The 13,391-nt window shown below is 57.2% G+C and overlaps 1 protein-coding gene across 3 annotated transcripts in view; it reads right to left on the bottom strand.

Annotated features, from left to right (window-relative positions):
* Window positions 1–13,391, bottom strand: part of XYLT1 (xylosyltransferase 1) — a 257,946-nt gene that overhangs the window by 94,906 nt on the left and 149,649 nt on the right. For all 3 annotated transcript variants that reach the window (XM_079120851.1, XM_079120850.1, XM_079120852.1), the window contains one exon: window positions 12,150–12,666. In XM_079120851.1, coding sequence (XP_078976977.1) covers window positions 12,150–12,666 — 517 coding nt within the window. The remainder of the gene's footprint in view (window positions 1–12,149; window positions 12,667–13,391) is intronic.

The following is a 13,391-nucleotide window of genomic DNA, read 5'->3' as shown; positions in this document are numbered from 1 at the left end:
GCGGCTCAGCCTGGATCCTGATTTAGGGCAACATAAACCCTCCTCAAAATCACGAAGAATAAATTAGTTTACTAATTTCGCCATTAAGAGTTTATCAACGCGAGTGCTATTTCCATCCTGCCCTAATCAATCACCATTTCCCGTGTTTATCTCCTATTCAATTTTTACCACGGGGTTCTATACACATCAATTTGCCTGATGTTCTTCCTACATATGTTTTAAATTACTTTATCATTGTATAAATTTCACAGCCATTAAAAGGCTCTAATACCAGAATGGCTGACATGGTGTTAAAAATTGGATTCAATTCCACAGGGTAATAAATTGTGACCTAAATCCAATCTCTCATGGGTGACTGAAGGATACAATGAAAAATTATTGCTTTGTCATTTTTACACTAACACAAATATACCACGGCGACGGGGAACTGGCAGAGAAATGGTGGCGAGGGAGGCTGCTAGTTTTCACCCCAGCCAAGGGACCCACTTGGAAGGCCAGCCCTGGGGGTCGTGGGTGTGGCCAGCCCCTCCACACCAGGGGGTTTCCTGACTGCACTCGTCTCTCTGCATCGGATGGGAGGCAGCAGGTCCCGCCAACGGCCGAGGAACCCAAATCTCTGGGCTCAGAGGCGGACTCTGCTCCTGGTGTAACGTGTGATTTCCAGCAGGGTCTCTCCCTCGCTGGGTCTCGGTTTCCCTGAATACAGAGTTCTAGGAAATAAGTGAGCTGACGTGGCCCAAGTGCTGAGGACAGTCCGGGGCATGTGGCCATCCCTAGGGAAAGGCCAAGTGTCAACCCGGGTCGAGTAACCCTGGACCAAAATGCCTGGGACCAGAAGCATTTCAGAGCTGAGAGTTTTCCAGATTTGGGACGATTCGCGTACACACGTGGGCCATCTCGGACACGGGGCCGAGGTTAAAGGCAAACTTCATCACAGTCTAGAGGTGATGTATACCACCCTCAACGCACCTGTGACGGGACCACAGGCTGTTCGTGAGTTCAGGTGTGGAACTTTCCACTGGTGACTTCAGATCGGCGCTCAGAACATCTTGGATCTTGGATCACGCGTACTTTGGATTTTCAGGGGATGGATGCTTGGGAACGGGTTCTTGTACAGAGACCTCAGTTCCCTGCTCTTTCTGGCTGCAGCGAAGGAAAGTGACAAAGAGCTGGCGGGCCCTGGGTCAGGGTGTTTCTGTCCCTTCATCTTCTGAGAACCTGGATGAGCCATCTAAGGGACACAGGCTGTGCATTTACTAAAGGTGACGTGTCAGAGGAACTAAGACACAAGGTTTGACGTGAAGCAGAAGCAGGTCTGAGCTCAAGGCCTGTTGTGAGCAAACGCCACCTTAGGCAAGTTCTTTCCCCATGTGCATAAGGCGCTTAGGGAACACACTTCTCTCGGTGTCGTGGGGAAGGTGGAACACGATCCTGCATGTAGAGGGCCGACCTCCACACCCGGCGTTAGGAGGGGCCTGAGACACGAGTCCTTGTACCCCAGCCCGGCGCGGAGCTGGAGATCCAGCCGTGACCACGCACATACAAGGACTTGGCCTCGCAGCCGAGGGCGCGGGGCAATCCCCCTGTAATGCCACGTGCGCTCTGTGGGCCACATGGAAGAGGCAGGACGCGGTGAGGCAGTCACGGAAGGCTTCCAGGAGGAAGAGGCATCCCCGTGAATCCCGGAGCCCTGCTGCCTGGTGATTTCAGAGGGGACAGAGCAAGCTGGTTTAGCAGGACTGTGCACAAAGGATGACCAGCTAGCTTTCTGCTGTAGCATAGGATGTGACGTCGATCGTAGGGCGTGCACAGGGCCGCTGCACCCTCTCCTGCCAGGGAACAGGTCATTTTCTCGCTGCTGGAGCCCCGTGCCTCGTGCACGCTTGGCAAATGCCCCACTACTGAGTGTCCCCGCAGCCCGGGAAGCAAGTCCTAAAGCAAGAAGCTGTCGTCTTCAGATCACCACCCTTTCCTTACACTGAGCAGCTTCTGGGCACAAATTCACAGGAGGCTGGAAAAAGCATGGCCATGTGTTCCGCCATGGGAGCCGGACCCCCAGCCTGCCCCAGAGGCTTCTGGGACTACAAGCTGCCAATCAAGGGGTGGCCCCCTGCTGACCTGTAACAGGTGCTTGGTAGATACTGACTGGATCAGTGGGTCAGGCAAAGTGCAGGACCTCACTCAGCAGCTGGGGGCGGGGCGGGCCTTTGCACCTGTTCTGCAGGTGCGAGGTGGGGCTCTGAGGAGCAGCAGGTGAGTCCTGGGCCCAGGCTTTCATGCAGACTGGGCAGAGGCGGGCTGTGGGCCTCTGGAGTCAAGTCCAAGGCTGCCTCTAACCCTCCATGAGCTCAACAGCAGCGGAGTGTCCCAGGAAGCAGGGACCACACTGTGCCACACAATGCAGCCCTCTCAAATGCTGGCCCAGGGCTAAGAAATAGACTGGGCAGGGCTGTTCCCGACCCTAGACAACCTGCAGTCAGGTCCTAAGATGGAAGGAGCATGGTTCTCTGGAGAGAGGACCTGTTCCCTGTCCCTGTCTTCCACAGTGTTGCTTGTCTTTGGGGCCAATCCTCGCTCCTCTCTCCAGCAACCTCAGTGTGTTCCCACGAGACGTCTCAGCTGCCACTCTCCATGCTCAAAGCAAAGACGCTGATCATCACAACCCAGCTGGAAAGCGGGGAGTCAGACCCTCCTGCCCTGCTCTTAGGTCCTCTGTGATCTCCTTAGTTCCTAAAACACTCCTCTTCTTCCTACCACAGGGCCTTTGCACATGAAGCACTCATGGGCTCCTCATGGAACTGGTGGAACATCCCGGGAGAGGCTGGTGGAGGTGCCTCAGTTTGCTCCCTGACCGACATGCTGGGCTTCCACAAAAGCCTCGAGGTGGCAGCTGGCTTCCTTTATGACTCCACGCCTGGAGGGAGGGAACAGCCCCCAGGTGCCTTAGAAGGGGAAGGCAGAGTGGAACTGGCCTGTTGGGATGGGACCTGGGGAACTGCTGGCCACCGCTCCCTGGAGCACAGTAGGGGTTCAAGACCGTCTGCTGAAAGATGAGGCCTGAGCGGTCTTTGTGCCCAAAGGAGACCGACAGGTCCTGATGACCAGGTGACGGACACCTCGCCTGATGCCCTTCACCCCATCTTGTCTCCCGGGTCCCTGGTGAGAAACTCCCGCGATGTCCCGTCTCCAGAAGTGCCTTAAAGCCAGTCAGGCAGAGGTGGGGCTGCGGGATGGTGCGGCTGCTCCGCTTTCCTTGTCCAGGAACTTCCAGCCCCTTTCCCCAGACAGCTGCCCCGCCGCTTCCCACAGCTGCGTGCAGGTCCCAGCCCCACCTGGCCACACCGGCCTTTCTGCTTTAATAACAGCCGTCCTGACGTGTGTGCGGCGGTATCTCGCTGGGCGTTTGTCTGAAAGAACCGGAACGGGATCTCAGAGCGAGCAGTGCCCGGTGTGCACGGAAGCACCGTCCACGAGAGCCGGGACGCAGATCAACCCACCCGGCCAGGGACGGCCGACGGGGACAAGAGGGCGGCACGTTCAGACAGGGAGTGCCACTCAGCCATGGACAGGAGGCGCCCCGCACCTCCCGACACGCAGTGCCGCATCGACAAGCCTCCGGCGCTGCAGCTAAGTGAAACAGCCGTCGCAGACCCGCCAGAGCATCCCAGAAGAGGCGGCTTCACAGGCTCAGCGACGAGGAGGGTGGCTGCCGGGCCCCGGGGAGAAGGAAACGGGAGTTGCCAATGCACAGGCACCAAGCCTAGGATGGGTGCAGGACCGCACAGGCACTATCCTCAATAATACTCTGCTTACAACTTTTGCTAAATGAGCTGAACTTAGTTGCTCTTACCACGATCAAAAAGAAGAAAAGGATGGACTATTACACAGTTTTAAAGAAGAATCAAATTCTGGCATTTGCTGGTAAAGGGATGGAGCTGGAGAATATCACGCTAAGTGAAATAAGCCAATCCCAAAAACCAAAGGCGGAAGCTAATTCACCGTCAGGGGCGGGTAGGGAAGAGTAGTCACTTTAGGTTAGGCAGAGGGAGGGAAGGGAGGGAAGGCATGGGGGAAGGAAGGAAAATGGAGAGAAACAGACATTATTACTCATGTACATGTATGTATATGACCCATGCGATCCTGCAATGTGTATAATCAGAAAAATGAGATCACACTCCATGTATGTGTGAGCTACCAAAACGTGCAAACGCATTCTACCGTCATGTGCAACTCAACAGAACAAATACAATTTAAAAATTAAAAAAAGGGTAACTCCACGAGATGATGGAGTGATAATTTGCTTTCCTGTATCATCCTCATCACTTGTAACATCGTTAAGCATGGACGATGACATTTATTTTTTTAAAAAAAGCAAAATATCTCAATTGGGCACGGACAGCAGATTCTAAAGAGATCTGCTTTCCCTCAGCACTGTGCCGACAGCTAGCGTGCCATATTGTACACTTAGAAATACAATGACAGAGCTCATGGTAAGTGTCCTCAGCACAATAAGAGTGCAAAGTGGAAAAGGCCACGCTGGGTCACGTTCCACTCTGACAATCCCCCGTTGGATCCCGGCCTCCCGAAAAGCCATCAAAGGCAGCCCCTTCCGCCTGCACCCGGCCCCTCTCCCCTCTGAATTTCCCCACTGCTCCCTGGGCTCCAGCCCCAGGGCCCCCTCACTGCTTCTAGAACATGCCAGGCCTTCCGCCACACACGGGCACCCCTTGCTCCCTCGGCCGGGCCTTTGGGGGCCACCTCCTCTCACCTTGCACCGCCTGCTTCCTCTCCGTAGCTCCCCTCCCACCCAGAAAATGGACTGAATTTCCTGCCCAGGTGTCCACTGGTCTCTGCTGCCGGGCGGAAGGTCGGAGTGGAGACATCGCCATGCACAATTCTCCCGGGGCATCGGCGGGCGCCGTGCCCGCTGTGCAGAGCAGGGTGGGGGCCCCACGGGACGGGGCGCCCTCTGCTCTTGCCCACCGCTGGGTCCCAGGACCTGGAACACGGCAGGCAAACCACAGCCCATGGCTGCCTGTGTCTTAGCGGAGGAATGGCTTTTGCATTTTTAAATGGATGGGGACGAGAAGCCAAAGCACAATAGCGTTTCACCACCAGTGAAAATCATGCGACGCTGGCATTCTGGGGCCAGGAATGAGGCTTCGTGGAAGCAGGGCCAGGTAGGTCCTCCAGCTGCAGCCTGTCCGAGACTGTCACGCTCGGTGGAGAGGTGACGAGCTGGGACCCAGACCAGGGGCTCCTACCATCTGGCCTCAGCCCTGAGCCCTCCCTGGCAGGCAGCGGGTGGCCGAGGAATGGCTCAGATTTACTTTTTTCTGGATCCACTGCAATCAGTCCCCCCGGGACCCTCTTCAAGGGCCACACTGCAGGATTCCGGGAGACCTGGGCGACGGCAGTGTCTCCCAGGGACGGACGGGGAAACCGAGGAGCCTGTCCTGGGGCGCTTGTTGTGGCCACACCGACCCTGGTCTCCACCCCCCCTCCATGACGCCTGCCAGCTGCGCCTCCTGGGAGTTATTCCCCTGCCCTGGGGCCCCGGGAGGTGCAGGAGACAGGCTGCGTTACCTGGCGGGACCATCTGCCAGCCGCCTCCAACCATCCCCACCCCAAGTCCCATTTGTCAGAGGCTCGGGCCTCCCGCAAAGGCTGACGGGTAGAGAGGGCTCTGTGTCGTGTGTCCCCTGCACGGGAAGCCCCGTCCCTAGTCCTGGGTTCCCCAGTCAGGCCAGGAGCCCTGGAACCGCTCAGCTGACTGGCAAGCAACGGTCCCAGCCTCACCCCCTGGGGACACACTATCGCTACCCTGCCCCGCAGCAGCCTCCCCACCCGCCCTGCCAGTCACGTGCTGGCACCTGTCACTCAGCTCTGATTCTTCCCGAGACCCAGGCTGCTGGTCCACGGGAGCGAAGCCCCACCAGCTGCCTTTAACCAGCACATAGCGCGTGAAGGAGGGCAGGAGGGACCTGGGAGCCAGGGGGCCTGTCCCCGGACACGTCCGCCCAGCTTGCAGCCAGGTGGGTGGGCAGGAGGGCCACCGCGGGGAACTTCCCGACCTTTGGTGGTTCCAAAGGTGACGAGGCAGGAGGCTTTTCATGACCCAGAACTGGTTGCAGAATGCTGCTCCCGAGTCAGGCCAAATGGTCTTCACGGGGCAAGACCCTCCCCCCGGTGGCTGTCCCCAGCGACACGGCTTCTGAGAAGGTGTGCTCTGGGAAGGCTTCCCTGAGGAGGCAGCGGTTAGGCTGAGATCCAGGGCGGGTGGCGGCCAGACAAGGTGGGGGTGGGGTGCAGGGGGATTTGCAGGGGCTGGAAATGAGCAGAGCCTGGTTGAGGAGCAGGGCCAGCAAGAGGGGGCCAGGAGCTGGGGTGGACACCGTCCAGTGCCCTGCCGGCTCCCTGTGTCCAGACACCTTCCCTTGCGTAACCACGGTGACGGTCACTCCCAGCAGGTGCCCCCAGGTCCTCCGCTCCTGGCGCACTATGCATCTTACATGCTGCTGTGGTTGAGGCACAAGGCGCCCCGAACGCTCGTGTTGAGCCGCCGCAGGAAGTCTAGAGGGGACAGGCCTGGGCTAATCAGCGCACAGCCCTGCTGGGCTGCTGCTGTGTAGGCAGCGGGTGTGGCTGGAGGGGCTGGTCCCTGGGGCGTGCCTCTGGGGTGACATTTTGTCCCTGGCAAGTGGAGTCTCTCTGTGTCCTGGTGCCATGTCCACCACCTCCTTCCGCCACGAGGTTCTGCCTCACCTCTGCCTCACCTCGGGCCCAGAGGAATGGAGCTGGCCATCTGTGAATAGAGACCTCTGAAACCGGGAGCCCCAGATAACCTTTCCCTCCTCTAAAGTCGCTCTCCTCAGGTGGTCGGTCACAGCACTTGCGCATTCCAGCCTGCAGCCGTGAGGACAGGGCGTGCATATTTGTGCCCCCTTTAGAAACGCGGAGACGGAGGCCCTGGAGGCTGGGGTCACAAAGCTGGGAGCTAGCAAAGGAGAACCGGGAGCTGCACCCTTGAGGCCAGGGCCCTTCGGGTGGAAAATGCCTTTTTCCAATTCACGCCGTCCTTGGCCTTCAATCTAACACGGGTGCATTTCCAAAAACACAGGGAGGCCCAGGCAGGGCGACCGCAGGCCCTAGGGTCGTTCTGGAGACCACGTGGGGACAGGTGGTCCAGACCGACGGTGTGTGTGGACAGCCTGGTGGCTGCAGTGAGCTCGGGGACCCTGGGGGGAGTGGGTGTGCCTCCTGAAGTCTAGAAAGGAGCGTCTGTGAGGCCATCGTGGGCGCTGGCGGGGCAGAGCCTCCCTCAGCGTGGCTGTTGGTGGGCTGGCCGGGGATCCCCCTCTCCTAAGGAGGTTTCCCTTCCTTCCTTCCTAATTGCTTTCTGCAGGAGGCAGAGTGAAGGAGACGAGGCCCAAGTGCAAGATCCCGGCAGAGAGGAAGCCATCTCCTGGGCTCCTAGACTCCACCCCTGGCTTGAGCAAAGGGCCTGGGGACGGGCGGCAGGTGCAGGAGTCCCTTGCCAAAGCCGACACGTGGAGGATCTGTGGCCTCTCCTCTGAACTTTTCAACCCAGGCGATGGCCTCCTTAACTGTACTCCACTTCTGGCACCCTGTGGGCCGAGTCCGGGCGCCGCCCAGTCACAGGACAGACGCGGGGCATGCGGGGCAGGTTGGTATCCCCGGCTGCCTCTGAGAGGAAGCTGCCCTCGCTCTGTCTCTCTTTCCTCATTTCCCAGGAAATTAAAGGACCACTGGGCTGGAGCTCAGATCCCTCCTGAGCAGAGGGAATTCCGGCTGTCAGGGTTTCCAGAAAGGGAACACAATCTCCCTATGGGGCGTAATTACATCTTCGCTTTCTGCAGAAGAATAGTTTATGGCTTAAATGCTATTAATTGTAAGCCATTCTGTTCCACGGGAAGTTGTTCATTGATAACTACCCAATTAGGGTTATTTTGCAATTAGTCTATTCACAGTGAATTTATTGCAAGAGGCGGAGGCCTCCATGCAGCAAATTAAAGTATTGCCGGGGCTGGGTGTGCAACGGCTCTTAAATGCCACTCTTATTAACCAGCTCAGAGGTCCCGAGAGGGCGCGTCATCTTGGCTGAGGCGGTGAGGGCCTCAGGACAACACTCAGCCAATCCAGCTGCAAAACCACGTCGGGGGTGTCTCAGCATGACCAGGAGAGGCGTGGGAACCCCTGGCTCACAGCAATGAGATTTTCAGCCAATGTATACGTGACACACAGTCCTGGCTGACCAGGCGAAGTTCCTAACTGTGTGTTCCGCCCTCACAAACCCTCTGCGACAGGTGTGCTCATGTCCCCTCCACTTAACAGATGGAGGTGCCCAGGCACAGAGAGGTCAAGCAACTTCCCCCAGGTCACACAGCTTATGCAGGGGAGATCTGGGGTTTGAATCCAGGCAGTTCGGCTTCACAGCTAGGCTGCTAACCCCTGGCCACATCAGTCCCTAGCAACACCCTCCCTGTACCCTTGCAGATACACTGAGGACAGGAGGACACAGCTTCCAGGTAGCAGGTCTTTCTTCTCTCTGATAAGGTGAAGGCTTTTGCTTCTAGAAAAGGGTCAGGTTTATGGGATGCAGGCTCAATAACCAGAGTCCTACATGGGCTGTCATCCACTAGCTACGTGCCTCTGGCCAAGTCCTAAACCTCTAGGAGTCTCAATGTCCTCATCAGCAAAATGGGCTGGTGGTAGACTTACCTGGGAGGGCTGGAGCGAGGGTTTTGAACCCTGAGACAGAGTCCGACATGCGCGTATGAAGGTTTCCTGACTCAGGACTGCTGCACTGCTGATTTTCTCAACTTAACAATCAAGCAAAAGCCTGGCCTTACAGCCTCTCTGTTTTCCAGCTTCAGACTGGTTTTCAACAGGTCGCACGAGAGATTCAACACTTGATCACACAGCAGCCTTGATTCAGCACCTGATCACACAGCAGCCTCGATTCAACACTTGATCACACAGCAGCCTCGATTCAGCACTTGATCACACAGCAGCCTTGATTCAGCACTTGATCACACAGCAGCCTTGGTGCTGGATCACTGCCCAGCTGCAGGCCCACCCGCGTCCTCGGCACACCCAAGGCAGCCAGGCTAAGCCACGGTGTTCGGTGGGCAGGTGCCTCAGATGCATTTCCAACTCACTGGCCTTTCCAGTCTGTGCTGGATCCATGATGGCGTGAACCCATCAAAAGTGGAGGAGCCGCTGTTCACAGAGTTGGTACTTAAACAGGAGCCAGCCAGCCACCTGGGGCCCAGCGGCCGGTCTGGCCCAGGGGCTTTGTCTGCAGGCTAAGTTTCATCAGAACGTAACTGGGTACATTTATGCTTGCCCTTTTGTGACTGCAGCGAATTCAATAGTTGTGCTGGAGCCTGTAGGATCCGTGAACCCCTAAATATTTACTCTCTGGCCATTTGCAGAACCAGTGTACCTGGTATACAGTAGGAGCCCTATATAGTCTCCTGGGTGAACCTTCAACCCAGGCTTCCAAAACTTCTCTGCGGGCATCGGGTAAACAAAAGGTTTTGGAAACATCACCTTCCACCTAATTATGTGGATGTGCCAAGTCCCGTCGGAGTACAGACGGGACCACCTGGACCCATAGCCGAGGGCGAACCTGCAAGGGAGAGCCGAGTCTTTCTTTTTAAACCTCCCTATTGAGAAGAAAGTACTGCGTGGCTGCACATTCACTGCAAAAAGCTCAAAAAACAGAGATGAGCTTGCCTGACACGCTCAGGTTATCCCAATGCCACGGACTGCGTCCCACGGAGGGGGTGGCTGCCTGTCCCTCCAGCCCTCTGTCTAGGCACTTAGCTCACGTGGCTGCCGCCTGTCAGATCCAAATCCTGCACTGCGACTGGTGCGCACAGAGGCACGTACCATCGGTTCAGGCACCGCCCAGCTAGGCGGCCGGAATCCACAGATGCTCAACCTGACGTAAAATGCTGTGGTCTTTCTAACCCACGTGCCGTAAGTCACCGCTAGGTCGCCTGGAAGAGCTGATACAATGTGCATGTCATTGAACAGTTGCTGTCCTGTGTTGTGTGGAGAGCGGTCACAAGACAAGGAAGTCCGTATTGAGCACGGATGAAGTTTCTGGAATATTTTTCATCCGCAGTTTGGTGAGTGCAGGCATAGAGCCCCTGGAGACCAACCCTGGCTCAGCAGGAGCAGGCTCCTATCACGGGTGACCTGGGGCCCTACGGGGGCCTCAAGGTCGTCTCCGTCCAGTTGAATGAAGGTTTCTCTGAGGGGTCTCCTGCCCTGCTCTCCCCCTGCAGTCCTGTCCACCCACCTCCCTTCTGCATCCAGAGAGGCAGGGGGTGGAGGCCACTAGGCAGGCCTCGCCTGGCTCCTGGATGCACCAATATGGGGACCCAAAGTGTCCCTGTTCTGCAGTGGGCTGGCTAAATTCTCTGACCTCTGTCTTGACAGTGAGGTGGATCCATTCCTGCCCCACAGGTTGACCCTGAACCCCCCATCACCTTCCAGGTCTTTCTCTGTGTCCTTCCCCATCCAAGACCCTGGGGACTCTGGATCAGTTCACATCCAGTGGTAATCTGGGGTCATTTCTCTTCCCTTCAAAGCAAAAGAGAACATTATTTTTGTGTGTGTGCTATTTGAATTTAGAAAATAACAAGGAGATATTTTTGAACCTCTGTCTACTTTGTGAGGGACGGTGGCAAAGCCAGGCCTCGCCCTGTGGCACAGTGACTGCATGGGGTGAGCAGGAGCTGTGAAGCCGGTCCCAGGGGAGGCAGAGCGGGAAGACGCCATGAGCATCTAATGCCTGCTGCCCCCTGGATGAGCAAGGACCCGGGACCAGAGAGGGCGAGGCCCTCCCTGTTGGCTGGCAGCTCAGCTTGGAATCCACGGCTCTTCATTGCAGACGCTCCCTGCTCTGTCCTTACCAGCACCCCCTCTCTGAACGAAATTCCTTCTGGATGCCATCTGCCCTCTCCAGGGACAGGACAACCAGGCACACAGTTACAAACTAGAAGGTCTGGTCCAAGGGAGAATAAAATGTAAACAGGTTCCCGGGGGCCACCTTACTGTCCGCTGGTGAAAGGGAGGGAAGCCCGTGTGTGCAGGGCCAGCAGTGACCGAGTCTAGAGCCAGCCAGGTGGGGCACGGGGTCCTCCCTCCTCTGGGACCAGTTAGGAATTTCCTGCTAATATACAGAGAAGGGGAGGAAGGAGGGGACAGAAGAAAGCGAGGCCTCATCCAGTCTGGCTCATCTCTATCTCCGGGGTCTCAACGTGCAATCTCAGGAGGTTGCTTACAAACTGTGTGACCTTCTCAGGTTCTGCATTTCTTGTCTGGAAATGAATTCAGCTCACAGCCTCCGTGCTGAGTGGATGGGGACACAGCTCCCCACAGGAAGCCTGGCACAGAGCGATGCTCTGACAGCCTGAGCGGCAGAGGCTGCGCCCACACCCCTGGGCACCAGTGAAGTATAGGTCAGGGCCAAGATGCCCACGTCCACGCTACGGATTTAGATGCAGAGAAACAGGTGCGGCTCACCTGTGCAAGACTGGCCCCCACCTCCAGGGCCCCTCCACGCTGCCCGTGAATTCGCTATGAACTCCGAGCCTGCCCTGCATCTTGGGAAGAGGTCTGATTATCCCTGGGTCACGGGCATGGGGAGAGTGCCCTGCACCGGGGAGGAGCAAGGGAGGAAGTCCAGAGAGGAGAGGGGTAAGAGGAAAGAGGAAGTCAGAAAGGAAGGGGCTCCGGGTGGAGAAGGGAGGCCGTGCTCAGAGCTCCAGAGTCAAGGTGGCCAACCAGAAATCCCCCAGACCACACCTCACGTCAATCATGTCCAGCTCAAATCCAAGCCCGCGACTCTGCTGGGAGAGATACCAGGCCCTCTCCACGCGGCCCCCTCGCCTCCCGCCACTCACCGTGGCCCGATTTCACTGTAGCTTTATCCTTTTCCATAAAGGTAATGGGTTAACGCGACAGCAAAGGTAACGTGATTCTGTAAAACTCTTCTTACAAGGGACTTCGGTTCCCAAAGCACCCGAACAAATCAGATCCTGTGCCCCCAGCTGGGGCCTGGGAAGGGGGACAGCTGCGCTCAGGTCTGCGCGGAGCAGGGTGGGACTTACCCTCCAGGGGGCAGAACCGAGTCACCTTCTCGGGCATCAGCAGCCCCAGCTTGTGGCGGCAGTAGGTCTCCCCGATCTCCTGGCGGCAGTGCTTGGACTTGGAGCGGGACAGGGCAGAGATGGCCTCCTTGCCGGAGATGTCGCACTTGGGGGGCTGGTCGTGTTTGGTCTCCCGGGAGCTGCCGCCGCTCCTCCTGGCGTGGGGCGGTCTGGGGGCGTCCTTCCCTCGGCTGCTGTTGGCTGCGGCGCTGTCCCGGGGAGGCAGGGCCTCCTTGGGGCCTTTCCCCAGGAAGGGGCGTCCCTGTCCCTGCCCTTTCTCCTGGGGCTCCAGCTTTCTCTGCAAACGCTCCTTCTGTCGCCCGGGGGGCTTCTTCGCAGACTCAGGCTGGTGCTTCTGCTTCTGGGTCCTGGGTGCGAAGTTGCTATTGTCCACGTTCTCAAAATCCTTAGGAACGGAGTTCTCGTTGTTGCTGTCGGTCCGCACTTTCTCTTTGGGCCGGTGAGAGAAGTAGCCGTCCTGCAGGAGGTGGAGAAACAGAAGGGAAATGTTAGTGAGCTGCTGGGCTGAGGGGGTGGCCACAAGGGGTGGGGCGTGCAGCTTTGGAAGTCTGAGCCAGAGTCCAGCCGCACCTCTGCTGGCGGCACACACCCTGTGAGGGCCTCTCCCTGGACCTCGGTTTCCCCGCCTGGATATGTGAGACACGTCAACTAGACATGAGGGCTTTGCAAGCTCTCGGGGCTCTGACAGAGATTCTCGATGCCTCAATCGGGTTCTTTCCCTTACCATCTCTGCCGCCGGGTAACAAATATTTTGCTCCAACTTCCTGTTTAAACTCTAGCAGAAAGTGCTGTGATGGTTTCTGGGAAGGTTGAAAATGACATAATAATGTGATAAAAGGAGAAAATATTGGCAGGACATTGTGCACTCTCTCTGCCTTTAACATGCCCCTGTATCTCTGCCCTTCGGAGACATCCAGACTCGAGCCCTTGTGAATTCTGGAGGAAAGACCTTCAGCTCTCCATGCTGGTTAAGTGGAGCTGGCCGAATAAAGTCACCTGGGGTCAAGAGAGAGGTCAGGAGTCAGTGGAGACCATGCATGCCATGGATCTTTCCAGAAAGGTGGTGCTGGAAACTCAGCTCCTCCGTGGGCAGATGGGTCCTACTGATTTTCAGGTTGGATCAAATGGTTGGAATCGTTCGTGAAATGTGGCTTCTGTGTACAGGCCCTTCCCAGAGCGTAA

This window comes from Sciurus vulgaris (genome assembly GCF_902686455.1).
Source record: "Sciurus vulgaris genome assembly, chromosome: 18".
Classification (NCBI taxonomy): Eukaryota; Metazoa; Chordata; class Mammalia; order Rodentia; family Sciuridae; genus Sciurus; species Sciurus vulgaris.
The sequence above is the reverse complement of the archived record's forward strand: the minus strand, read 5'-3'. Positions and strand labels throughout refer to the sequence as shown.